Below are 24,272 nucleotides of genomic sequence, written 5' to 3'. Positions count from 1 at the left end.
GCAAAGGATGCTGCGCTGTCTTTCACTTCCAGGGTGGACTTTTGGAACTCTGAGCAGAGGTAGTGCCTTGAAATCCAAGAAGCTGCCTTGCCTGGAGGAAGGCACTCCGCAAGAGCCAGAAGGCAGTCTGATGCTGCTGAGTTCCTGGGTGGGGCCTGGGCGCTACTCCCTGTTCCTCCCTCACAATGCGCTGGGGGCAGTGGAATCCCAAGAGGAGTTCTGGGGAATCCTGAGGTGGAGGGACCTTACCCTCTTGGAGGCCCTTCGCGGTGGGGTGGAGGTTACTGCCTGGAGGTTGGTGCAGAGAGGACTTACTGGTGGCTTCCGTCTAGAACAGTCTTCTCTCTTCCCCAGGTGGTTCTCACCTGTTCTTCAGGACTCCAGTCAGATGTTCCCTCTCTGGGAAGACTACCCTGCCCCCCAGTCTGGGTTACCTGTCTCCTCTCCTCTGGGTCTCCTGGATCCCCATGTGTCCACCTACCATAAACACATCACATGATATTGCAATCCTGTTGCATTCATAGCCTGCGAGCTCCTTAGGGAGGGACCATGTCTCCAGGCATCACTGTGTCTCTGTGATCAGAACAGGGTGTTCCTGGGTCCCCACTACCCCTCCCTCTGCCCACCCCAATTTATCAAGGTTCTATTGAAGATAATGTATTTTCCCCATCCCCACTCATACCCCCAGCTGCTTTAAATCTTTCTCTTTGTGTTTGTTTTTCAACAGTTTGACTATTCGGTATTTAGAATGTGGTTTTCTTTGTGTTTACCCTGTTTTGGATAAATTGAGCTTCCTGAATCTGTGGGTTGGCATCTTTCATTGCTTTGGGGAAATTCTTGACCATAATCTGAGTATTGCTTTTGCTGCCCACACCCACTCCTGTTTTTCTGGGGCTATAATTACATGTATGTTGGGCCTTTAGACTATGTCCCATAGGTCTTCTATCCTCTTTTAAAATCCATTCTTCTGGACTTTCCTGGTGGCGCAGTGGTTGAGAGTCTGCCCGCCGATGCAGGGGACGCGGGTTTGTGCCCCAGTCCGGGAAGATCCCACATGCCGCGGGGCGGCTGGGCCTGTGAGCCATGGCCGCTGAGCCTGCGCGTCTGGAGCCTGTGCTCCGCAACGGGAGAGGCCACAAGAGTGAGAGGGCCGCGTACCGCAAAAAAAAAAAAAAAAAATCCATTCTTCTATTTTTTTCTATGTTTCAATTTACATATTTTTATTGATTTATCTTTGATTTCATTTTTCTTGTGTTCTACTATGTCTAATCTGTTGTTGAACCTTTCCCTTGAGTTCTTTTTTCTTTTTTCTTTTTTCTTTGGCTGTGTTGGGTCTTCATTGCTGCGCACAGGCTTTTCTCTAGTTGCAGCGAGCGGGGGCTACTCTTTGTTGAGGTGCACTGGCTTCTCATTGCGGTGGTTTCTCTTGTAGCGGAGCACGGGCTCTAGGCACGCAGGCTTCAGCAGTTGTGGTGCGTGGACTTAGTTGCTCCTTGGCATGTGGGATCACCCCAGACCAGGGATTGAACCCGTGTGCCCTGCATTGACAGGCAGATTCTTAACCACTGTGCCACCAGGGAAGTGTCTCCCTTGAGTTCTTAATTTTCCAGTTCTAGAATGTCAGTTTGGTTATTTGGTTCTTTTTTCTCTAAAGTGTCCAATTTCCTATTGAAAATCTACCTTTCATTATTTTGCCTATGTTTTCCTTTAGTTTCCTTGACATATGCATAATTATTATTTTAAAGTTCTTGTCAGCTAACTTCCATATCTGGATCAACAGTGGTTATGTATCCTTTGCTTGTCTTTTCTGTTCATTCCTTGTCATATTTTCTTCACTCTTTTCAGGTATAGTAATTTTAATTGAAAGCTGAACATTGTGTAGGGAAAGCAAGGAGGCTCCAGGTGACTTTATTCTCCTCTAGGGATGGTTTCTCCTCATCTCTTAAAAATATTCCTGCTTATGTGAAAAAAAGCTAAATACAAAACTGTCCCTGGGCTTCCATGGTGGCGCAGTGCTTAAGAATCTGCCTGCCATTGCAGGGGACATGGGTTCGAGCCCTGGTCCGGGAAGATCCTACATGCCACGGAGCAGCTAAGCCCTTGCGTCACAACTACTGAGCCTGCACTCTAGAGCCCGTGAGCCACAACTACTGAGCCCGCGTGCCTAAAGCCTGTGCCCTGCAACAAGAGAAGCCACCTCAGTGAGAAGCCCATGCACCGCAACGAAGACCCAACACAGCCAAAAATAAATAAATAAATAAATTTAGTAAGAAAAGAAAAAACAAAAAAACTCTCCCTATTGGATAAATGGTATGAGAGACTTTTCACATCAATCTAACCAGAAACTGAGCAGGGAAGGGGCTGAGTTGCAGTTTGAGTCATACTCAGTTTGTCTCTGGGGCATCCCTGTTCCCAGATCATGCCCTCCTGAACTTTCGACTGGACACCTGCTGGGCTTTGTCTCCCAGCCCCGAGAGACTACAGGACAGTCAGCTCTCCTACATCCTGCCCAAGTAGCTTCAACATCCACTACTACATGGTACATGGAGGCTGGCTGCATTTTGGACGTAGGTCTCCTCCCAGGCTGGGCTTTTGTGTCCTAAGCCTCACTCTGCCTTTCCAATTTCCTTCTGGTTCCCTGGACCCCTGCACAGCTCCAGAACTCAGCAAATGCGCCCCCCAGGAAAAATGGGCTGTGCATCCAAACCCCCTCAAGTTTCCTTGCCCCGCCTTCCCGTGTGACCACTGGATACTAACGGGATTCCCCTTCCTCTGGCCAAGCCTCCCAGCCAAGAGTAGCCCCATCCTCAGTCCTCAGAAAGAACAATGGTTAGAGATTGTCAGCTTCTCTCAGGGTCTCCCGGCGCTAGAATTTAATCTAATCTAAGCCTCATTGCTTCCATGAATCTTTGGTGCCTTTAAAAATATGATTTTTGCAATTTACCCAGCTTTTTGAATTGCAGTGATGGGAACATTGGCCTGTTACTCCAGTTTAAAAAGTAGAAAAAGAATGTCTCCTACATAGTTTATCCACATACTTGCTTTTTTTAAAAATACGAGTCATGGGCTTCCCTGGTGGCACAGTGGTTGAGAGTCTGCCTGCCGATGCAGGGGACACGGGTTCGTGCCCCGGTCCGGGAAGATCCCACGTGCCGTGGAGCGGCTGGGCCCGTGAGCCATGGCCGCTGAGCCTGTGCGTCTGGAGCCTGTGCTCTGCAACGGAAGAGGCCACAACAGTGAGAGGCCCGTGTACCGCAAAAAAAAAAAAAAAAAAAAAATACAAGTCATGCTTAAGTGAAAACACTAAAGACGCAATTGTATCGACACTGTGATTACAGCTGTAAAACTCCTTTGTGCAAGTGAACAAGAGCTAGAGAGGAACGCAGAGAAATGAGTCTAATGGGATGGGGCAGTGGGGTTGTCCATTTTTCTTGGCCTTCTGATTTCTGTTAATATGATTAAAACGTGGTTTATAGAATTTTCAAAAATATTATTTTGGAAATCCACGCTTGGCTGTGTAGCTCCGCCTGAGGTCTGCTTCCAAGATGGTGTCCCAGGTTCTTGGAAATGGGTCCCTTCCCTCACTTCCCATCCGTTCCCTGCTCTTTCGGATACCTGTCTGGCCCCTTCCTCCTCCTCACTGAGACTCTTAAAGAAGTTGGGGAGAAATCACCTCGTTGACCCAGTGGGTCCCCTGCCCATTCCCTGGTGCTTCAGTAGACGGAGCTCTAGGCTTGGAGCCAGGAGAGCTGGGGAGAGGGGAGCACGAGGCCCGGCTCTCAGGGGCTGCACAACACCTGGCGAGCCCCTGGCCTTCCTGAGCCCCAGTTTCTCCATCTGTAAAGTGCGCATGGTACCCCTATCTCACAGCGTCAGTGAGGACTCAGGGCCACGCTGTGTGCGGCCGGCCAGAGGTTGGCTGAGTCTGCATTCGAGCCCTGGGATCCACAGATGTGAGCAGATGGCAGCTGTGGAGGCTCAGGCCGCTGGTGGAGGGACGCATAGGTGGTCCGGGCCGTGCTGGGCTGATCTGATCAGATACATTCACAAGTCAGGCCCGCCTGTTCATGCCTCACGCTTGCACGGGACACTACATATGGGTGATCGCAGGACAAACGTGCACTTTCTCCTGAGCTGGGGTCCCTGGGAGGAGCAGAGGGGAGCCCTGCCCAGTGGTGAGAGAGATGGGCAAAGGGTCGGTGCCAGGACAGGCTGGCCAGTGAGAGAGCCAGGGCAGAGGACCCGGGGACATCCCGAGGAGGGCCGGGGGAGAGGAGGCCTGCATCCCACCAGGCCCACAGACCACCCAACCTCGACCAATGTCAAAGCCCCAAATCCCAGAGGGAGTGAAAGGTGTTTGGCGGTCTGAAACGCGAGAGCATGTAAAGTGTGTTCATACATGATGTCAGCCTCGTAAATTGTGAAATCCAAGACACAGGCTGACTTTTTCCCATGTTGGGGTAAACACTGCACTTTTCGTGTTAAGACGGAAACTAAAACCGAAGATAAAGTCGGAGTCCCCTGCAGCGGTCACTTGGTGCCTTGTCAGATGTGTCTCTCAGATCCCGAAGCTTCTGTCTGTGGCCAGGGTGGGGGGGCCCAGGAGCGGTGGTGCAGAGGCGGCCCACCCCCTCATTACACCGTTCCTGAGACAGTCGGGACACCTGGGGTAGCTTTTGAAGCGTGAGAATGGGCTTGCCAGGAGGAGGATGGCCTGCAGGGGAGGGAATGGCAGCTCGGGCAAAGGAGGGATGTTTCACGTCTGAATGGAAACTCCCTCCCCCATAGCAGCCGCTCCACGAAGGCAGGATTTTGCCTGTTTGGTTCATGTCTGCATCTAGGACAGTGCCTGGTACGTAGTAGGTGCTCAATAAAATACTTGGCGAGTGAATGGATGAGTGAGCTGGGTGTGCAGAGAGAAGAGGCTGGAGAGGAAGCTGAAGGAAACAGGGCAGTCTGTCCAGAGGCCTCATGTGGCAGAGTCTGAGGTCCTGCACGCGGTCCTGCAGACAGAGAGGAGGTAGCAGAGTTGCAGCAAGATCTCTTCGCTATCGCCCACTGTCCCGACATTGTGGGAGGGAGCAGCGGGCATGGGGCTGACTGGAACCCTGGGCAGTGTCATGGCCACAGCCGCAAACATCGCAGCCCTCCAGAACAGCCCAGGGGGCTGGCCTGGTTTCTTGCTGTAAAGCTTGTGGTACATGCAAGGCTTCTCCTGGCCACCCCTACCGCATGGCCACACGGCAAGAGGAAGCGGGAAGCCATCCTGAGCAAAGCCAGGCTGCCCGAAGGAAGGTGAGGGGCCAGGCCCAGCAGCCGAGGTAGAGACATCAGAGGAGGCCACCTTGTGCCCTGAGCACCGTGTGCACCTGGATGCCGGCGGTCACCCAACCCCCAGGGCCTCCCTCTGTAAAGCGGCAGCTCCCCAGCGCACCAGCTTCTGGGCGGACCTCAGCTGATGATGTGCTGACACGTGGCACAGGACCCGGCCCTTGGTCAGGGCTCCATAAAGACATACCAGGATGTAGACATACAGAGACGCCAGGCCCACCTGCAGAGGCCAAGGCCTCTCTCCAAACCTTTGCTGTTCTTTCTGCCTTGGGTGTCTCGCCCCTCCCACCTCTGTCCATGGAATTCTTCATCCTCTCCCCAGCTCAAGTTTCCATGAAGTCTTCCAAGACCAGCTCTCCCTGCTACATCCTCCTCCCCCACCCCCTTCGTCTCCTCCTGCATCAGAGCTAACGCTTATCAGATGGTTCCATGTGCAAAGCACAGGTCTAGAAGCTTCACAATGGTATCCAAGTTAATCCTCCCAGCACCGGTATGAGGGTGATGTCAATATCCTTTTTTTTTTGCGGTACGTGGACCTCTCACTGTTGTGGCCTCTCCCGTTGCGGAGCACAGGCTCTGGACGCGCAGGCTCCGGACGCGCAGGCTCAGCGGCCATGGCTCACGGGCCCAGCCGCTCCACGGCACGTGGGATCTTCCCAGACTGGGGCACGAACCCGTGTCCCCTGCATCGGCAGGCGGACTCCCAACCACTGCGCCACCAGGGAAGCCCCCAATATCCTTTTTTTATAAAGAAGCCTCTGTAGCTCAGGGCAGGTAAGTGACTTGCCTAAGGGCATCCAGCCAGTGAGGGGTGGAGGCAGTGTTTTAACAGAGGTCTGTGAGGTCAAAGCTTGCTCTTAGCTATCAGGAGACGCTGCCAGGAGTGAGACGGGGCTGGACGGGGCTGTGGTGTCCTCTAACCTTGTCCCTTGGCGCTCTATGTGTACAGGGGAATCCTGACGATCTACTTCAGGGTTTGCTTCACACACTGTCTCCATCCGGGAGACCTGGAGCTGAGTATCTTGAAAGCCAGGCCCAGGGCCCACTTGCCCAAATGCACCACCCACTCTCCTCCTTCTTTACTTGCCCACCTGGCAAACTTCTGCTGTGCATGCCCGAGAGCCCCCCTGCTCCCTGAATCCTGCGTCTTCTCAGGGCACCTGTGGCCTCCCCCAGACCGTGAGCTCCTGGGAGCCGGGCCGGACACCTCCAGGCCTGGCACAGATCTGCGCTCAGTCTTTGTGAATGAACAAATCCAGTCCCACATGGATTGATTCTGAAGTGGCCCTGGAGCTGGAGGGACGAGATTGAGCTTTGGTTTTGCTACTTAATTGCTGTGTGCTCCCGGCAAGTCCCTTCGCCTATTTCAGCCTCAGTTTTCTCATCCATAGAATGGGGGCAATTTGTGGCAAAGAGAGATGGAAGCGCTTCCTAAACTTTGAGTTGTAAGGAGGGATGACGGTGGCCTCAGGGAAGGCCCGGTGGATCTGCTCCTTGTTAAGCAAAGCAGACACTCGGTAAGGCTCACAGCTATACAGATTGTCCTAAAATATGAATCCATGCAATCAAAAGATTGTTGTGTTCCTTTAGAAAAACACTACCTACAGAGACACCCTGCCCCCACCGTTTAGTTTAACAAGTTTGCTCTGGTCACAAAAACCCCAGCGACTCCCCGGTACACACAGCTGGAACCTATGAAGAAAGTTCAGGACTTTATTTAATTAGAACCATTTGTCCTTCCAGCAAACAGCAGGTGTCTGGGCCAACTTAGAAAGAGATGCTCATTAGAGCAGCATGTGCCCTTTGACCTGTTCATCTGACTTCTGGGAATCTGTCCTAAAGAAATAATCCCAAACATGGAAAGGCTCACGAACAAATAAACAGTCCTTGCAGTATTTCTTATAACAGCAAAGAAACTGGAATCAACCTGACTATCCAACAAGGGAGGAGCTGATGATGTTTCCCCAATCTGATGGCATTCTATCCCCCACTGGCGAGGATGGCTGTGGAGGCTCTGCAGCAACGCGGAGCACGGTTATGAGAAGAGGTTAATTAAGGAAATCAGGTTGCAAACTGTGTGCTCCGAGACGGGCTGCGTAAACTACACATATAAAACACTGGAACTAAATGTACCACCATTCTACCTGTGTCAAGAGAATGAGATTATGGGTAAATTTTTTTCTCCGTCTTCCCAATCTTCTGCAATGTGGTTACAGTTAAAAGTATATTATAAACCTAAAAAACTCAAAACAAAGCAACAATGCCTGGTTTTCTTAGGGTAGAGGTAGAACTTCCAACTTTGTAAAAACAAATTCTACAGAACCACTCCTGTGGCCTGTCTTAGATTTTTTTCTTTAATGTAAAAGTAATACATGTACAGAGGAACAAATATGCAGGGCAGAAAGACCAGCAAACGCCACTGTCCTAATGACACTGCCTTTTTCTTCCAGTAGTCTTCACATTTATATACAATTTAACGAAGCCTGGGGCTTCCCTGGTGGCGCAGTGGTTAAGAATTCACCTCCCAATGCAGGGGTCACAGGTGTGAGCCCTGACCAGGAAGATCTCACATGCCACGGAGCAACTAAGCCCGTGCGCCACAACTACTGAGCCTGCGCTCTAGAGCCCGCGAGCCACAACTACTGAGCCCATGTGCCACAACTCCTGAAGCCTGCGCACCTAGAGCCAGTGCTCCGCAACAAGAGAAGCCACTGCAATGAGAAGCCCGCGCACCACAACGAAGAGTAGCCCCTGCTCGCCAGAACTAGAGAAAGCCCGCGGGCAGCAGCGAAGACCCAATGCAGCCAAAAATAAATAAATAAAATTAATTAATTTATTTAAAAAACCCAGAAAAACAAAGCCTGGTGTATATCCAATTTTAAGTTCTGCTTTTTTATTTAAAAAACAAGCACCTCTGTTGCAACAGTCTTCATAGTTTAAATTTAATAGTTCCCTGATAAATCAACTACACGCCAATAAAAATTAAAAAAAAAAAAACAATTACATGATCTTCCATAGGGGGGATCTGTCATGTATTTACTTAACTATTCTTCTATATTACATACTAGTTATTATGTTTCCATTTGTGTTTATGTTTCTATTATAAATCTCATGGCAATAAATAATTGTACATAATGTACACATGGTTGTCCATAATGAATATGTAAAAACTTATAGCTTTCCTTTTCATCAGCCGTAACAAATTAGAAAACGTGATGGGAAAAATATTCCATTCAGAATGACAATAAAAAATATAAAGTGCTCAGAACTAAAGAATTAAGATGTAAGATCTGCGCTTAAAAAAAAAAAAGCTGCAGAATTTTAATAAAAGCTGCAGCTCTCAGGGAGTTCCTTGGTGGTCTAGTGGTTAGGACTCAGTGCTTTCACCGCTGCGGCCTGGGTTCAATCTGAGATACCACAGGGTGTGAAGCGTGGCCCAAAAAAAGTAAAAAAAAAAGGTTAAAATAGTAAAGTCTATATTAAAAAAAAAGTTGCAGCTCTCAAAGAAGAGGGAGTCATGGGCTGGGCTTCATTTCTCAAAGATGGCTACCACATTCCACCCCTTGGCTACTCAATACATCCATACCCCCTTGCTCTCTACATACAAACTTGTTTTTGCTTAACTCAACCCAACTGTCTCACATTCCACTACAAAGTTATTAACTCTCCCCCACCCAGAGGCAACCAACATCATGTCCAGATGTTACATCCAGAGGCAATCAAATTAAGGCCCCTGTTCAGCACCCACCATCCTTAGGGGACTGTCCTCCACTAATTCTGTAACAATCCCTGTAGCAATCAGGACTGTTAGTTGCAAGCTGTGGAAACCAACTCCGGTTGAAGTAAATAGAAAGAAATTTATCGAAATGGTATTGGGTAGCTTGTAGAATTATCAGAAATACTGCAGACCAAGCCTAAACCTGGGCTAGACCAGGGACACCTGGAGTAAAGCCAGGGCTACAGCCAAATTCAGGGCACAAAACCAGTCAGATGATGTCACTGCCAGCTACCACCGTGCCACTCAGCACTGGACGCCACGGCTTGCTCTGCTTCCAGCACTGACCCCAGAAATTCCATGTTCTTGCTGCTGCTGCTTTTAACTGCTGAGAAAATGGATTCGCCATCAACCTTGCTTCCTTCCATCACCAGCTGCCTGTACAAAATCTGGGGCAGTTCCATGAGATCGGCTCGCCTTGGTCACAGGCCAGCACCCTAGCTTTAAGGGAGGCTGGTGTGGGGACGTGAGGGTTTAGTTTCTGCAGTGGGAAGAAAGCAGTGCCTCCCCGTGAGGCTCTAAAGTGGGGAATTTCTCAAACAAAGGTGGAAAATGGATAGACGCCTATTATAATCCCATTCGCTTTTCTGGACTAGCAGGAAATTTCAAGATCGTCATTCTTTTGTCTGCGGCCAACTACAAAAGAAATGCAAATCTGCCCTGAAACAAGCAGAAACCCAAGCTCAAGTCTTCCCAGCCTCCACTGCTGCCCCCAGGGCAAGCGGAGAGAGTTTTTCCAGAACCTCAGCAGTTAGAGTTTCATTTTGTCAAAACAAAATTACATGTGCTTCAGCCGTGGAATGGCTTCTCCTCCTCCCTTCTTTTCTTCTTTGACCACAGGAGCTCCAATGGTTTTAATCTTTATAACTATCACCTTTCCCATTTCCACTTCCCTGCTCTTAGGACAGCCGCGTACCATGCCCCTACCCCCAACGCCAGGCTCGCATCACGGGCTTTTCTGTTTTCTGGGCTTTCGTTTGTGCGAGGCAGCAGCTTTATATAGTCTCCAAAGCAGAGTACAGCTCCTCGAGAACTATCTTTTCACAGAAAATTCAACGATGGCGGTTTTTATTTGAATTTGCCCTGATAATCCTTCTGATCCGCGGAGAGTTCCAGGACAGCTGACGTCATAAGAGTCCCTCGGACCTTGTTGCTCCCCGACCTGCTTCCTTCCCTGGTCCCAACGCCTATTTACAGAGTCCCTGACCACAGACACGGAATACCTCTTCCGAACCCCTCTCTAACTGTATCAGTCTGCAGTGCTGCATAACAAAGTACCACAGACCGGGGGACGTAGACAATAGAAAGCTATTTCCTCACAGTTCTGGAAGCCAGAAGTTCGAGATCCAGGTGTTGGTAGAGCTGGTCCCTTCTGAGGTTTCTCTCTTTGGCGTGTAGACGGCTCTCCTCACCCCGTGTCCTCACATGGTCTTTCCTCCGTGTGTGTCTGTGTCCTCACCTCCTTTTCTTCTAAGGACCCCAGTCCTACTGGATGGGGGACCACTGTAATAACCCCATTTAACGTGATCCCCTCTTCAATGGCCTGGTCTCCAAATACAGTCACATTCTGAAGGACTGGGGGTTAGGACTTGTGACTTTTGCGGGGGACTCAATTCAGCCCAGGACACTCACTGTCACCGGCTGGGTGGGCACTGCGGGCTGGTGACGAATGTGTGGGCTCAGGACCCAGACATGCCGGGGTGCACCCTGGCCCCGCTGCTGGTGCACGTGAGGCTGGCAGTCTCCTCTATGGTCCTGCCCCCCCTGCTGTGAAAGAGGGTTCATGCAGAGTGAAATGGGATCAAAGGTGGAGAAGTGCAAAGGTGCGGGACAGATGGGAGCAACATCCTTTGCCATCAGCGGGGAGGTGGACGAATGAGACGGGCCCAGGCAGGGACTGCTGGTCGCTTCCTGGTCACCAGCGGGCCTGACGATGGGGGCTGCCGTGCCGCGTGGGGGGCACAGGTTCAAGGCGTAAGAGTCAGGAGAGAGAGGCGTCTGTGGGAGGCCCGGGAGAGCCCAGGGCTTCTCCACAGCTTGTGTACTTGGCACAACTTGGAAGCTCTCATTTTGGGAGCCCACTTGAAGGGTTGGGACTTTTTGCACTCGTCCCCCTAGTCACACGATTGCACCTCTGAGGAATACCTTCCGCATGAGGAAAGACGCCAGTGGAGTGGAGAAGGAACCCAGAGGGGGCGGTGAATGGGCTCAGGAGCAGAGGTGCTTGGATGGCAGCCCTGGGCCAGTTCCCGGGCTGGCAGAGGGCAGCGTCTGGGGCCACACTGGGCGCCAGCTCTGCCATGCCCCTGAGCCACAGTCTCCCCAGCCGTCACGTGGGGGGGAGGATGCCCATCTCAGTGGAGGTTTTGATGCTGGGCGTGGCCCTGACTCAGAGCCACGCTTGCTCTCCATGCTGCACTGCGAGCTGCTGGAAAGGCCGCTTCTGCATTCACACACTAGACAGGATTTGTTTTTTGGCTGTGCCCTGCGGCATGCAGGATCTTAGTTCCCCAGCCACGGATCGAACCCTCCCTCACCCCCTGCAGTGGAAGCGCGGGGTCTTAACCACCGGACAGCCAGGGAAGTCCCTTGACAGGGTTTATTGAGCACCCAAGGTGTGCAGACACAGTCCTTGCCCTCAGGGAGCTAGTGGGTTAGTGGGTGGAGAGAAAACCAACACTTTAACAAAGAAAGAAAGGAGTATGAAAGGGAGAAGTGTCATGAAGTGGGTGGCATCTCGCCTGAGACCTGAAGGACCGAACGGGGCGGCTGGCCAAGCGGAGAGGCAGGAAGGGAGGGGAGGAGCTTGGGTGTTCTAGGAGCCGTGCAAAGGCCAGGGGGCTGCCTCCAGGGCGTGAGGGGTGCAGGGCCAAGATAAACCTGGAGTGGTGGGCAGGGGCCAGGGCAGCCACTGCCCTGAGAAAACCACCCGGGTGGGTAGCAGCATCTCGTGCGAGAAAACATAGCGGTCCTGTCCTCCAGAGGCTGGGCAGCGTCAAAGACATTTGCTTTCTGACTTGGGGAAAAACAGTCCACGTGTGCCAACAATGATCTTTCAAACAAAATGGAGAATTATTTGTTATGTGGAGGAGGGCAAGCATTTGTTCTGCTCCTCAGAGACGGGAGAAAGCTGGACTGTCACAACGGGACATAACGAATGACTTCCTGCTTGGAGCAGAATCCGAGGGGTGTGTGTCATCTTGTCCTGGACTGGGGGCCAGGTGGCGGGGGGCTCCTTTGGTCCCTAATTCCCCCCGTGGAACCTCTCTGAAGACCATTCCATCTTCCACAAACTACAAGCAAATGTGTAGCTCATCAAGTTTCCTGACTCTTACCTCAAGACCCAGAAAGAAAATGATTAGAATTTAGTGCCAGAAAGAAACTTGTCTCTCCAGATAAAATGATACATTTCCTTTAGTCAGAAAACAGGGACTGCATAAGTGATCATAATTTGATTTTTGCTTTGGTCGCCAAGAAACTCAGAGTCAAGTTTATGTGCAGGAGTTATATCACTCCAGGTTTCCTCCCTGTCTCAATTGTATCCTAAAAAATAAAACTTAAAATAACAACATTTTCACTAGTCAAACACAACATCCACTTTCATTTAGCTCCCTTTTGATCTTTAGCTTCATGACTATAGCTTTTACAGAGTCATAACTGCAGTGTGAATCTAAACATTCACACTCAATCTTGTTTTCCTTTTTCTTTTTACATGATATTAGTTCGCAAAGATCACATTTCTACTCAAGCATTGTATTTAGCCCTTTCGACCATGGTACAATATTCTGTTGAATCACTGACTATTGACATTGGTGAATTCAATTGTACATACCATAAATAAGCTATTGTCGGACATTGCATTTTTCTAGCTTTTCACTGGAATAAACAATTCTGCTATTATAAAAATAAATGAATAAAAGTTATGAAAGAGAAATACAGATATGAAAAATGTTCAACCTCTGTGATGATTAAAGACATATATTGAAACATTGAGACACCCGTCCTTTTGACTGTGGAAATAGCCCAGATTAAACAAAGATACTCGTGCTGGAGAGGAGATGGAGACACCCACGGCTCAGCTCCTGTCTCTCTCTGGGCATGTGAATTAGTCCATTCCTGGGTGTAGCATCTGTTCTTCTAGTGTATCCATGCGGGGAGCTGAGCCCAGAGCACACAGGTTTCACTGCAGCCTGATTTATAACCCCCAACATTGAAATGATCTAAATGTCCAATAATAGGAGAGTGGTTAATTAAACGTGTGTACAACTTTTATACTAGTCACTCACTGGATGTATAATGTAGATTTCTAATAAGAGGGGGAACGTTTATGCTGTAGTGTTCGGTGAAGAACAGAACCCTGGATACAGATGAGCCCGGGATTGGGAGTCAGATGGCCTGGATTCAGATCCCAGAGCTGCCAATCACTGGTCATGAGAATTTGACCAATGACCTCACCTTTCTGAGCCTTGGTTTCCTCATCTCCAGAATAGGGGTACTAAAGCCTCCTGGGGCTGTGGTATTAATGAAATAACATAAGAGCATATAATCTACTACACACACTACACTTTCCCTGGTTCTCTAACCTCCTTCCACGGCACCCTGATTCTCCCGTGGCTTAAGGACATCAAATTAATATTAAAGTACTAGTGAGTCTCCAATCTGCCTCCAGCTCAGAGCTCCCCACTCACCCTTTATCCAACTGCCTTCAGGACTTTACCATAGCACATCTGTGGGCTTCAGGGACCCACATCGTCCAGTCAAAATGGACCGGATAATCTTCCTGAGCTGCTCAGGGTCTCTGATGCCTCCACACTTTGCAGATGCTACTCCCTCTGCCCAGGAATCCCTTCTCCCTCTACTGCTCGTCTTTCAAGGGCCGGTCCCATGTCCCGTTTCTGGGAAGCCTCCTTAACCCGGGAGGCCATTAGCAAGCGAGCCCCTTTCATGAGCTTTTCTGGGCTCTTTGCAAACCTCAAACTTAGGAGGTAACCTGTGGGGAGATGAGTGTTGTGTCCTTCTGTTGTTGTTGGGGTTTTTTTTTTGGCTGTGTTGGGTCTTGGCCACTGCGCGCAGGCTTTCTCTGGTTGTGGAGCAGGGGCTGCTCTTTGCTGCGATGCGCGGGCTTCTCATCGCGGTGGCTTGTCTTGTTGCGGAGCACAGGCTCTAGGCACGCAGGCTCCAGTAGTGGTGGCTCGCAGGCTCAGTAGTTGTGGCTCACAGGCTCTAGGCACACGGGCTCAGTAGTTGTGGCTCACGGGCTCTAGAGCGCAGTCTCAGTAGTTGTGGCTCGCGGGCTCAGTAGCTGTGGTGCACGGGCTTAGTTGCTCCACGGCATGTGGGATCTTCCCGGACCAGGGCTCGAACCCGTGTCCCCTGCACTGGCAGGTGGATTCTTAACCACTGCGCTACCAGGGAAGCCCTGTCTTTCTGTTTTTGATTTTTTTTGTTGTTAGAAAATTTCTTTATTATTACTCATTAAGCACCAGCTTAATAGTGCAGAAATTTCAAATCACCCATCAACAACTCATTCTTCCCCACCCCACAGCCCCAAATTCCTGATAAAGAGCTCTTCAAGTAAAGACACACTCTCTTCTCTCCTCTGTATAAAACTTTACGAAATAAAGGCAAAGAACTGTGTACATCTTGCTGTAAATGCTGCCCACAGCTGTGGAGACAGTGTCTGCCCAAGGCTCCCTTTACTGTCCAGGTCCTGAAAGACTCTTGTTCATGAATTGTCTCTTCACAAAGCAAGTCCACCACTTGCTGGGTTTATCATTCTGAGGGTTAAAACCTTCTCCCAAAGTCTCAGTCCAGTCTCTTGCCTCAGCTGTTGTAAGTAGGTCCTCATCACTTCATCTTCCTGTTTGTTCACAGGTTTGGCGTAAATTGCATTAAGTGGAAAACCAGGCTCTCTGGGAATGGGAAAATTAGCGATTCCCAGTGTATACATTTCTTTCTTGCCTTGGCTTTTAGAATTGCACTTTTGGAGTTCCTTTAGACACTGAGAAATGTAGAGAGTTATATATATCAAGGTCCTATCAGCTTCATTCTTAATTTCATAGTTTTTGAAGAAGACATTGGCCTTGAAGTAATAGATAGTTTCAGCCACAATATCTGTATCTTTTGTCTCTCTAGGGGCGGGTCCTTTGAACTGACTTCTGATAGGCAACAGTGCCATGTTTCCAATGAGTTTCATGTCAGGGTCCGTGAGGGGAGAGTGGTAAACCGGCATCCTGGAGGCGCCCAGGTTTCAACCCCGGTGAGGAGGGTCGGGTTAGAGCGCGGCGCTTCCGCTCTGGCAGCCCGGGTGGAGTTGTTTTTGATTTTTAAATCTATCATTCATTCAGAAAAGGGCTCATGTAAGTGAGCAGCTTCATAAAATTTCACACACTGAACCCAACCTTGAAACCAATACACAGATTTTAAAAAACATCCTAACTGGCCCCGGAGAAAGCTGCCTCATGGCCCCTCCAGTCCCTAAGCCATCACCAGGGTCATCACTCTCCTGACGTGTCTGAGAGCCTCCCTGTAGCTGCCTGGGTCGTAGAGCTCTCACTTTTCAGGGCTGCGTAGTGCTCCAACCCGACTGCCCAGTGTTTTCATTATACTGCTGGTGAGGTTGGGGCCTTCCTTGTTGGAAGCCGTTATGAACTACGCTGCAGCAGACACTCTGGTACAGGATTTTCTGTTTCTTGGTGCACACTTCACAACACGTATATGCCTTTCTGCTGGGTGTAAACCCAGAGTGGGACTGCTGGGTCAGGGGACCCCTACCCTTGGCTAATGGTGTTCCTGTGGGTCTCATCCCGTTGCCCCTCATCTTCACCCGTACACGTTTTGTTTTTGTTTTTCTTCTTCTTTTAAATAAATCTATTTATGGTCCCAACGGACTAATTCATCCTCAGTAACCACCGACTGGTTGCAGCCATGAATTCCTACACAGGCCCAGCGCAAAGGCTGCTTCCTCTCCGGCAAAAAAAATCTCTTTCTCCCCGCGGTTGGGTGTCCCGGGTTCATCACCCTCCACGGATGCTGGGATGTTGGTGGAGTCTGTCCGCTGCCCGCCCCACTGGCGGTCCCCTGAGGGCAGAGCCAGGTCGAAGCCCGGGACACACCTGGAGTTAGCCACCGACCTGCAGAGCCCCGGGCGACCCGCGCGCAGGGATGGCGAAGGCGCGAAACCCGCAGACCGCGGGTTCGGGGTTATTACTTGGGGGCCGGGTCCCACAGGGAGCCCCCTGAATGGTCACCACCCTCAGAAGGCGCCTCCGACCCTGGGGACCCCTCGCCGCCTGACTTCCATTTTGGCGGAGTCGGGCGGAGCTAACCTTTGCTACCCAGCCCGCCCCTCCGGCCGATGGGTGGGGAGGGGATCGGGTTTCACTGGCGCAGGGGGGGTGAGGGGTGAGGGGGGGTGCCTCCCGCCCGACTGCGCCCCCCTTCCTCGGTCCCCACCAGGGAGAAGTCTGGGGTCCCTGCTCCCAGCCCGGCCGTGGGCCTGCGCGCCCCTCGGGCCTGGGGTGCCAGGAGGGAGGGCCCAGGAGGTCCCGGGCGGGGAGCGGTCGAGGGGGGAGGGGAGCGGGCGCCCCGCGGCCCCGCCTCCGCCGCGCCCTCCCCCGCGCCCTCCTCCGGGGCGGGATAATTGAACCGCGCGGCCGGGGCCCTGCGTTGGCTGTGGAGGCGCTGCTGGAGCTTGGAGCCCGCGCTGCCCGCGTGCCGCGCCCGGAGCCGAGAGCCGCGCCCCGCGCCCCGCGCCTTTGTCCGCCCGCCGCCCGCCGCCCATGGAGCGCGCCGTCCCGTCGCGCCGGGTCCCGCTGCCGCTGCTGCTGCTCGGCGGCCTCTCGCTGCTGGCGGCCCAAGGTAGGGGCGCGGGGGCGCGCCGGGCGGGGAGGGAGCTCCCCGAGCCCACGGCCCCCGCGTTAGTGACTCCCCGACACCCCGACCGCCCGGACCCACGCCCCGTGCGACTTTTGGCGCTGCCGGCGCCCGGGAGCGTCGACCGGCGCTGCGCCCCTCCGCGGTCTTCAGGGTGTCTGTGCTGCGCTGCCGCTAGGCCCCGGCGACGCTTCCCGCCCCCACCCCGACCCGTCTCCTGGCTTCGGTCCTGATCACCTCACTGACGTGGGAATTTGTTTTAAAGACGGATCCCTATCCCTGCAGACACATCCTCCTGCCGGCCCTCTCGCATCCACCCTGCCCACCCTAGCGCCCACCCACCCCCTGGGGCCAGGGTGCGGGCTGGGGGAGAGGAAGGCTGGCTGGTGGTTGCCAAGGACCCCCCCTACCTTGCACCACCCAGTGCCTGCTCCTTGCACCTGGAGCGCCCCCGGCGTACCTGTTCACACTGCCCCCACCTCCACCCCTGCACAGGCGCTGTGGTACCCAGCTTGCTGGGCAGTAATTTGCCCAAGAGACAAAAGCAGTCATGGGGTAGGAGGTGGACGTGAAGAAAGCAGAGAGGAAGGGAGTGGGCTGAAGGTGTTCAGGGCCATGGCTGTGTGTGCGGAGACCCCGCCTGCCCACCTGAGACACCGAGGACCCCAAGACACGGGGTTCTGCCAGGCTCCAGACTCAGCTCTCAGCTGTGGCTGGGGACAGGACACCTCCAAACCCAGCCACCTGGTGGCAGAGGGCTGCCAGGGGGTCTCCACCAGCAGACCCGTGGCCCAGAGCTCCCAGCCATGACCTCTGACCTCTCTGCTGACCCGTGGCTCATCAGTCATTAGCCAGGCCAGCCTTCCTGGGGCCAGGCCCAGATAAGAGCCCCGACCACCCTTGGCATCCCACATTCTTTATCTCTGGCTCAGTTGAGTTTCTTTTAAACTCTCTGGGGACCACCCTCCGCCTCTGTCAAAGGTCACTGGTCAAAGGTCACTGTTCTCAGCTAATGCTTTGCCAGGATTCAGGGATTCCCGGAGAGGCTGCCGGGGGGCGGGGGGAAGAGCTGTGCAGAGGTTTCTTGGCTCAGTGGCTCCCTGCAGCAGACCTTCACGGAGCTCTGGCTGTTCCAGGCATCGGCTCCATCCTGGGCATGTCTGGGGGGGGTACATCTCATGGGGTGGGGGGAGGTGCAGGGCTCAGCATTGGCAGCAAGAGCCATCCCAGGCCCTGGGGCTTACGGGAGGCTTCCTGGAGGAGATGGCGTTTGGGCAGGAGCTGGTCAGACAGGCAGGGAAAGAAGGGAATTCTGGTGACCCCTGGCTGGAGTGAAAGCCCAGAGGGGCCTTAGACTGGGGGCCACACAAGACTCCTCTTGGAAATGGAAGGGGCCCCGGAACCTCCTGTATTTTACACCCAAGGAAACTGAGGTGCAGAGAGAAAGCTTAGTTGAACTGTCCTGAGCCCGAGTCCCCAGATACTCCATCGCTGTTCTTTTCTGCCTGCTGTTTGAGAAGGGTCCCCTGCAGCCTGGCAGCGTCCAGCTTTGAAGGAGCACCGAGACTTGCTAGGCTGAAGCCTGACTGACGGTTTACAGCCGTCTTCTTCACAGAGAAGCTCCTAACTTGAAGTGTATAAAGGAAACCTTAATTACGCACTGACGAGAACGCTGCGGTCCTTTGTCTCTTTTGGGAGGTCCCTCTTTGGAGTTTCAACAAGTTTAGTGTGGTTTGGGGAGAGAGAGAGTGTGTGGTTTGCCTTGTTCCTTTCTGTGCCTGCAAACTCAGAAGCTGTAAGGTTCCCTGAAGCCTTGTAAGGCCAAGGGTGACACTGTCCCCACCCTCCGTAGAGCTGCGGGGTCCAAGAGGAAACATGCAGTTTAAAAGTGATCACGGAAAAGGCCTCGATGGTGAGCCCTTTAGCTAATCTGCTGAAACCCATTTGGTGACCTGGCCACGGAAACGCAGAAGGGGGCTGGACTTTCGTGCCAGGGGCAGAGTTGGAACCACGGGTCTGTCCTGTATCCATCTGTCCAGTTGGGTTTTCCTGAGAGCCAGGGTGGGCGGGAGTAGAGAGAAGAACCGTGTTGGGAAAGACGGTTGTGTTTTCTCCAAGACTTCTTGGCCTCTGGCTCCAGCCGGGCAGCCTTCCTGACTGATTACAGAGAACATCGCTGGGAGGAGAACAAAGGGGAGAGAGGACTTAGCTTGGAAACACGTGGCGGCACCGCTGCCGCTCCTAGAAGTTTCCCAGTTGGGTGGCAGTGGCGGGACATGCTGATGGGGCTGCTGGACTGTGAGACAGCGTGCCCTGAGGGTGCAGGGCCAGGGCCTCTCCTGCGGAGCCACAGCTCTGGGTCACGACCCCTCTTGGCACTGCCCAAGGCCACTCCCAACTTGGGCTCATTTGCCGCCTCTGATGGTGGCGGGGGAGCGTGACTCACCGTTGGGACCCAGCAGGCTGCCAGGAGCGTTTGTGGGACTGCAAACATCTTTGTCTGTCATCCCTCAGAAAAGAACCACGGGCTTATCTGGTGGTTTTCTCATTTGTAAGATGGAGATAACAGAGACCAACTTTTTAGTTTGGCTGGAGGATTGAGGGAGAGAACATAGGACGACGCCTGTGATGGTAGCTGTATTATTATTATCTGTTATTTGTGATGTCCCCTTCCTAGAGTAGGATAGGACAGTATCCTTTTCCCCAAGATTGCACTACTAAAACTGCATTTCCCCAGCCAGGAGCTGGGAAGGAGGCCCAACAGGGCCGCAGAACCTGCGGCAGCTGTCGAATGCAAAAGCCGTGTTGGTAAAGGTCATGCAAAGTGGCCTCAGCTGGCCTCCTTAGGCGTTCAATCATCTGTACGCGAAATACCTGCTGAGGGCCAGCTCCGTGCCAGACACTGTTCTAGGTCTTGGGGATATGGCAAGGAGGAAGAGAGACCTGGCCCTTCTGCCCATGGGGCACATCTCCCGGGAGATCCAGAAAAGCGAACAATTACAAACCAACTCCAACTGGGAGTGAGTCAGGGAAGACTTCCCGGAGGAAGCAGCATGCAAACTGGGATGTAAAGGAACAGAAGGAGGGCTGGGAGGAGGGTGGGGAGGGTGTCCCAGGCAGAGAGGAAAGCATGGACAAAGGTCCGGAAGGTGAGAGAGAACGTGGGACTTCTAGGAGTTCTGCCCCCTCCTTATGCTTGGGGAAGACCACCGTGTCTAGCACCTTTTCCAGCAGCCCCTTCCCCAGCAGCCCCTTCCCCAACGGCCTGCACACACCTCCCCCTGCCCTTTCCTCTGAAGGTGGAGCTCTGAGCAGTGGGCACAGTGGGTGGAGCAGCTTTGCAGGAAAACTGTTCTAATAGGGAGTATTTTGCCGGTATGTTTTACATAATAAAAGGTTTTTGTTTTGCAAAACATCAAATTATAACAATTTCATTAATAATGCTTTTGCAGGCTTCATATGGTTCCAGTTTCCCTGTAATGGTCTCAAATGAGGCCAGATAATGAAACGGCGGGGGGAGGGGGGGCGGCGCACCCGTTCTGTCAACTTTCCTGGGGTCAGAGACCCTTCAGCCTGGAGGGGAGCTCATTGTTGAGAGGGTGTGGCGCTGAGGCCAAGTCATCCAGCTCATAGCAGGCATGGCTGGACCAGAGGCTGTGCTTTGCGGCCAGCACTCTTTCCACTGGTCACTGCTTTTAAGCCCCAGGCTGGTCATAACGAGAGGCTGGGACAGGAGGGTCCTACACCGACCCACCCATTGCTGGGGGTCAGCACTTGACCAGGGTTAGGAGACTGGTTCCAGCCCTGAAAGTGATTGGAGAGAGCTTGACGGACTCCCACACGCTCTCTGCTCTGTTTCCTTAAAAACAGAATGGAAACTCTCTGCCCTAGGAAATTATGATAATTGGAAGTCTTTTACACTTACTCACTAACTTAGTCCTTCTCCACAGCCCCATGAAGTAGGTACTACTGGTATTTCCACTTTACAAGCATGTAAACTAAGACCCAGAGCGTATACTCTAGCGGACGACAGGCTCCAAAAGGAAGAATAGGTTCAAGAAAAATACTGGCTCAGCCCATTAGCGTAAAAACACCGTGATCCTGGGCGTTTAAAATCCAGTCCTGGGGCTTCCCTGGTGGCGCAGTGGTTGAGAGTCCGCCTGCCGATGCAGGGGACACGGGTTCGTGCCCCAGTCCGGGAAGATCCCACGTGCCGCGGAGCGGCTGGGCCCGTGAGCCATGGCCGCTGAGCCTGCGCGTCCGGAGCCTGTGCTCCGCAACGGGAGAGGCCACAACAGTGAGAGGCCCGCGTACCGCAAAAAAAAAAAAAAAAAAATCCAGTCCTGGCAACCAGCCCTTGCTCAGGACGATGTGGTAGTAAATAGAGGACTCCGGACCTCGTGCTCCTAACCACTCAGCTGGATGGGCACTTCAGTGCCAGAAACGAGTGCTGTGTGTACGAGGGGCTCCTTTGAAAGAACAGGCATTTTCTATGGGGGGTAATGGACGGGGGTGGGGGGAAGACCACAGAAGTGGGAGCCACAGCCTGGGCCCTTGAGGGGCTCACAGCTGGCTTGACAGAAGGTGGCCCCCCAGACGACAGCGCCCGTCTTGGTTCAGATCTGTGGATGAGCCTGTCCTGTGCTGGCGGGGCCATCCAGCCCAGGGTCTGGCTTGGTCGCACCTCTCCCTCAGGTGTGGCCTGAGTCAGGGCCTCCTCCCTGCCATCTGGGGTGGCGCCTAGGAGCCCCCCAAAGAACCAGAGCCTGTGGTGCTCTCCCCGCTGCAGGGCTTGGCTGGCTGTGGCCTCGGGATGCTGGGAGTGGTCCAGAACCGTCGTCAGGATAGAGAGAGTCGCCCCTTTGCTGGCATCTCTGTAAAGGAGAGTACTCTTGGCTGGTCTTGGGTCCTGGACACAGCAGGGCAGGCCTGGCCTCTGAAGAGAGCAGCCCTGGAAGTTGTTAAGTCCTGTTTCTGCTTAATCCATGGGGACACCGCCGCCGGCCTTGCCAAGGAAACTTGTCAGAGCACTGGGCCGACACGGCCGGGGCCAGGAGTCTGGAAACCAGGTTCCCGCCCAGCTCTGTCCCCGGCTTCCTGGGGGATCCAATGGGCAAGGGTGCCCGGTTATTCCTTCCTGAGACCAGAGGCCCAGAGCCTCTTTTCCCCCAGTGAAGGGTTCAAGGTGTCTGAGGGCTTCCCTTCCTCCATGGCTCTGGGGCGCCCAGAACTCCTTGGCTTGAGGCTGCATCCCTCCAGTCTCTGTCTCCATCTTCATGTGGCTTCCTCCTGCATCTCCTCTGTGCATCTCTAAGGACACTTTCATGGGACTTCGGGCTCACCTGGATAATCCAGGATGATCTCATCTTGAGATACTTCATTCCATCTACAAAGATTCTTATTCCAAATAAGGTCACATGCACAGGTTCCAGGGGTTAGGACATGGACATATCTTTCTGGGAGCCCCCGTTGAACCCACTACACACACTAAGAGTAAACACAGAAACAGATGCACTAACAAAAAGTATCGGGGGCACCCGTGCCATAGTGACTGTAACACACTGTGACAGTGGGACACGGGTGGCTCTCAAGTGGGTGTTGGGGGAGGGAGGGAGCGAGTGAGAGCAAGTGATACCTGAGCTCAGATGTGAGTGGCGAGAAGCCGACTCTGAAAAGACCTGGGGAAGAGCGTCTGGGCGAAGGGGACAGCCGGCACAAAGGCCCCCAGGTGGGACCAGGTGTACCAGAGGGACTGGAGAGCTGGTGTGAAGGGAGGGGAAGGGGGGGGTGCCCGAGAGGGTGGCCAAGGCGGGAGGGGCAAGGCAGTCGTGCAGGGCCTTAGAAATCAGGGTGTGGACTGGATTTTATCCTAGATGCTTGGGGAAGGCGCTGGAGGATCCTCAGCGGGGGGGTGACATTCTTTGACTCACACTTCTAGAAGTCCCTCTGTGTTGCCTGGTGAATGCATTATAGGGAGACCAGAATGGAGGTGGAATAAGCTGGGGGGAGGCTCCTGCAGGGTCCAGGGCCAAAGATGCCCTGGGCCGGGGGGGGGCGGGGGGGGGCGGGATCTGTGGACCAGAGGGAAGTGGACAGATCTAGGGCGTTTGGGAGGTAGAGTGGACGGGACTCACTGAGGGCTTGGATGTGGAGGGGGAGGGAGATGGAATAATTCATGCTGGCCCAGTTATTTTGGCTCCAGCCTCTGGATGCATGGTGACTGCTAATGACTGAGGTGGAGAAGCTGGACAGGGGAGGGGATCAGAGTCCTGTGTGGAAGCCTTAAGTTTCCTATTAGACGTCCGGGTGGAGCCTGGGCTCATGGGCGAGACCAGGCTGCAGACAGAAGTGTGGGAGTCTCGGCCGATAGGGGAGGCTGGATGAGGCCACCCAGGGAGGTGGGAGCAGTGGGGGGAGAGGACAAGGGGCCACGGCACTGAGCCCTCGCAGGCAGTTTGAGGAAGAAGAGCGGCTAAGTGGCATCCCCTCAGGGGGGTCCCCAGAGCCACCCCCTCAGGGGTCCCCAGAGCCATGGGTGGTAGCTGGGACACGGCCAGGATGGGTTTTTAGATGCTAGCTATCAGTGTTTTTATGCTAATGGGCTGAGCTCGTATTTTTCTTTTTTTCTTTTTTTTTGAGCCAGGATTTTTCTTGAACCTATTTTTCCTTTTGGATTGTGTTGCCTGCTGGAGTGAAATGTACTGGAAGTTTTGTTACCTACGTGCGCCACTCGTTTTGACGTAAGACGGCTCCCTGAAACCCATCGCGCCACGCGTGTCGTTATCCCCATTTTCCATTGTTGGTGTGAGACCCACCCCACCCAGGCACAGAGAGGCCAGGCAGCGCGCCTGTGGACACACAGCTGCTAAGTGGCAGCAACAGGACTCGAACACAGGCGGCTTGGCTCTCACGTCGTATTCTTAAGCAGGACACTGAACTAACCGCCTCACTTTTCTAACTGAAAAGTCTCCAGTTTTTTAAGTCCAGCTTCAGGGGGAAGCCACTGTCTCCTTCGGGCCGCCTCTGTGTTTGTTCCATGGCCTCGGGCAAATTGCTTCATCTCTTCCCGTCCCCTGTGTCATAGAGTTGCTAGGATCACATGAGATCATTCGTCCATTCATTCCTTCATGGACGTTTACTGTGTGCTGGCTCTGGACCTGCTGTGGGGCAGGGTGCAGAATGAGACTCCTGTCCAGCCCTCGTGGCACAAGTACACCCTTGGTTAATTACTTGTGCTAATTGCTGGGAAGTTCAGGGAGCAAAGAAACCACGAAAGAAAGGAAACATGTCT

General features: G+C 53.1%; 1 protein-coding gene and 1 pseudogene across 1 annotated transcript in view; one reads left to right on the top strand and one right to left on the bottom strand.

Annotated features, from left to right (window-relative positions):
- Positions 1 to 14,846: 14,846 nt before the first annotated feature.
- LOC136131120 (actin-related protein 2/3 complex subunit 3 pseudogene) lies at positions 14,847 to 15,338 on the bottom strand (annotated as a pseudogene).
- Positions 15,339 to 16,887: 1,549 nt separating this feature from the next.
- Positions 16,888 to 24,272, top strand: part of FBLN1 (fibulin 1) — a 50,467-nt gene continuing 43,082 nt past the window's right edge. Inside the window, exons 1-2 of the mRNA XM_065888429.1 lie at positions 16,888 to 16,966; positions 20,003 to 20,005. Of these exons, the coding sequence (XP_065744501.1) occupies positions 16,888 to 16,966; positions 20,003 to 20,005 (82 nt within the window). The remainder of the gene's footprint in view (positions 16,967 to 20,002; positions 20,006 to 24,272) is intronic.

This window comes from Phocoena phocoena, chromosome 11, assembly GCF_963924675.1.
Source record: "Phocoena phocoena chromosome 11, mPhoPho1.1, whole genome shotgun sequence".
NCBI lineage: Eukaryota > Metazoa > Chordata > Mammalia > Artiodactyla > Phocoenidae > Phocoena > Phocoena phocoena.
The sequence above is the reverse complement of the archived record's forward strand: the minus strand, read 5'-3'. Positions and strand labels throughout refer to the sequence as shown.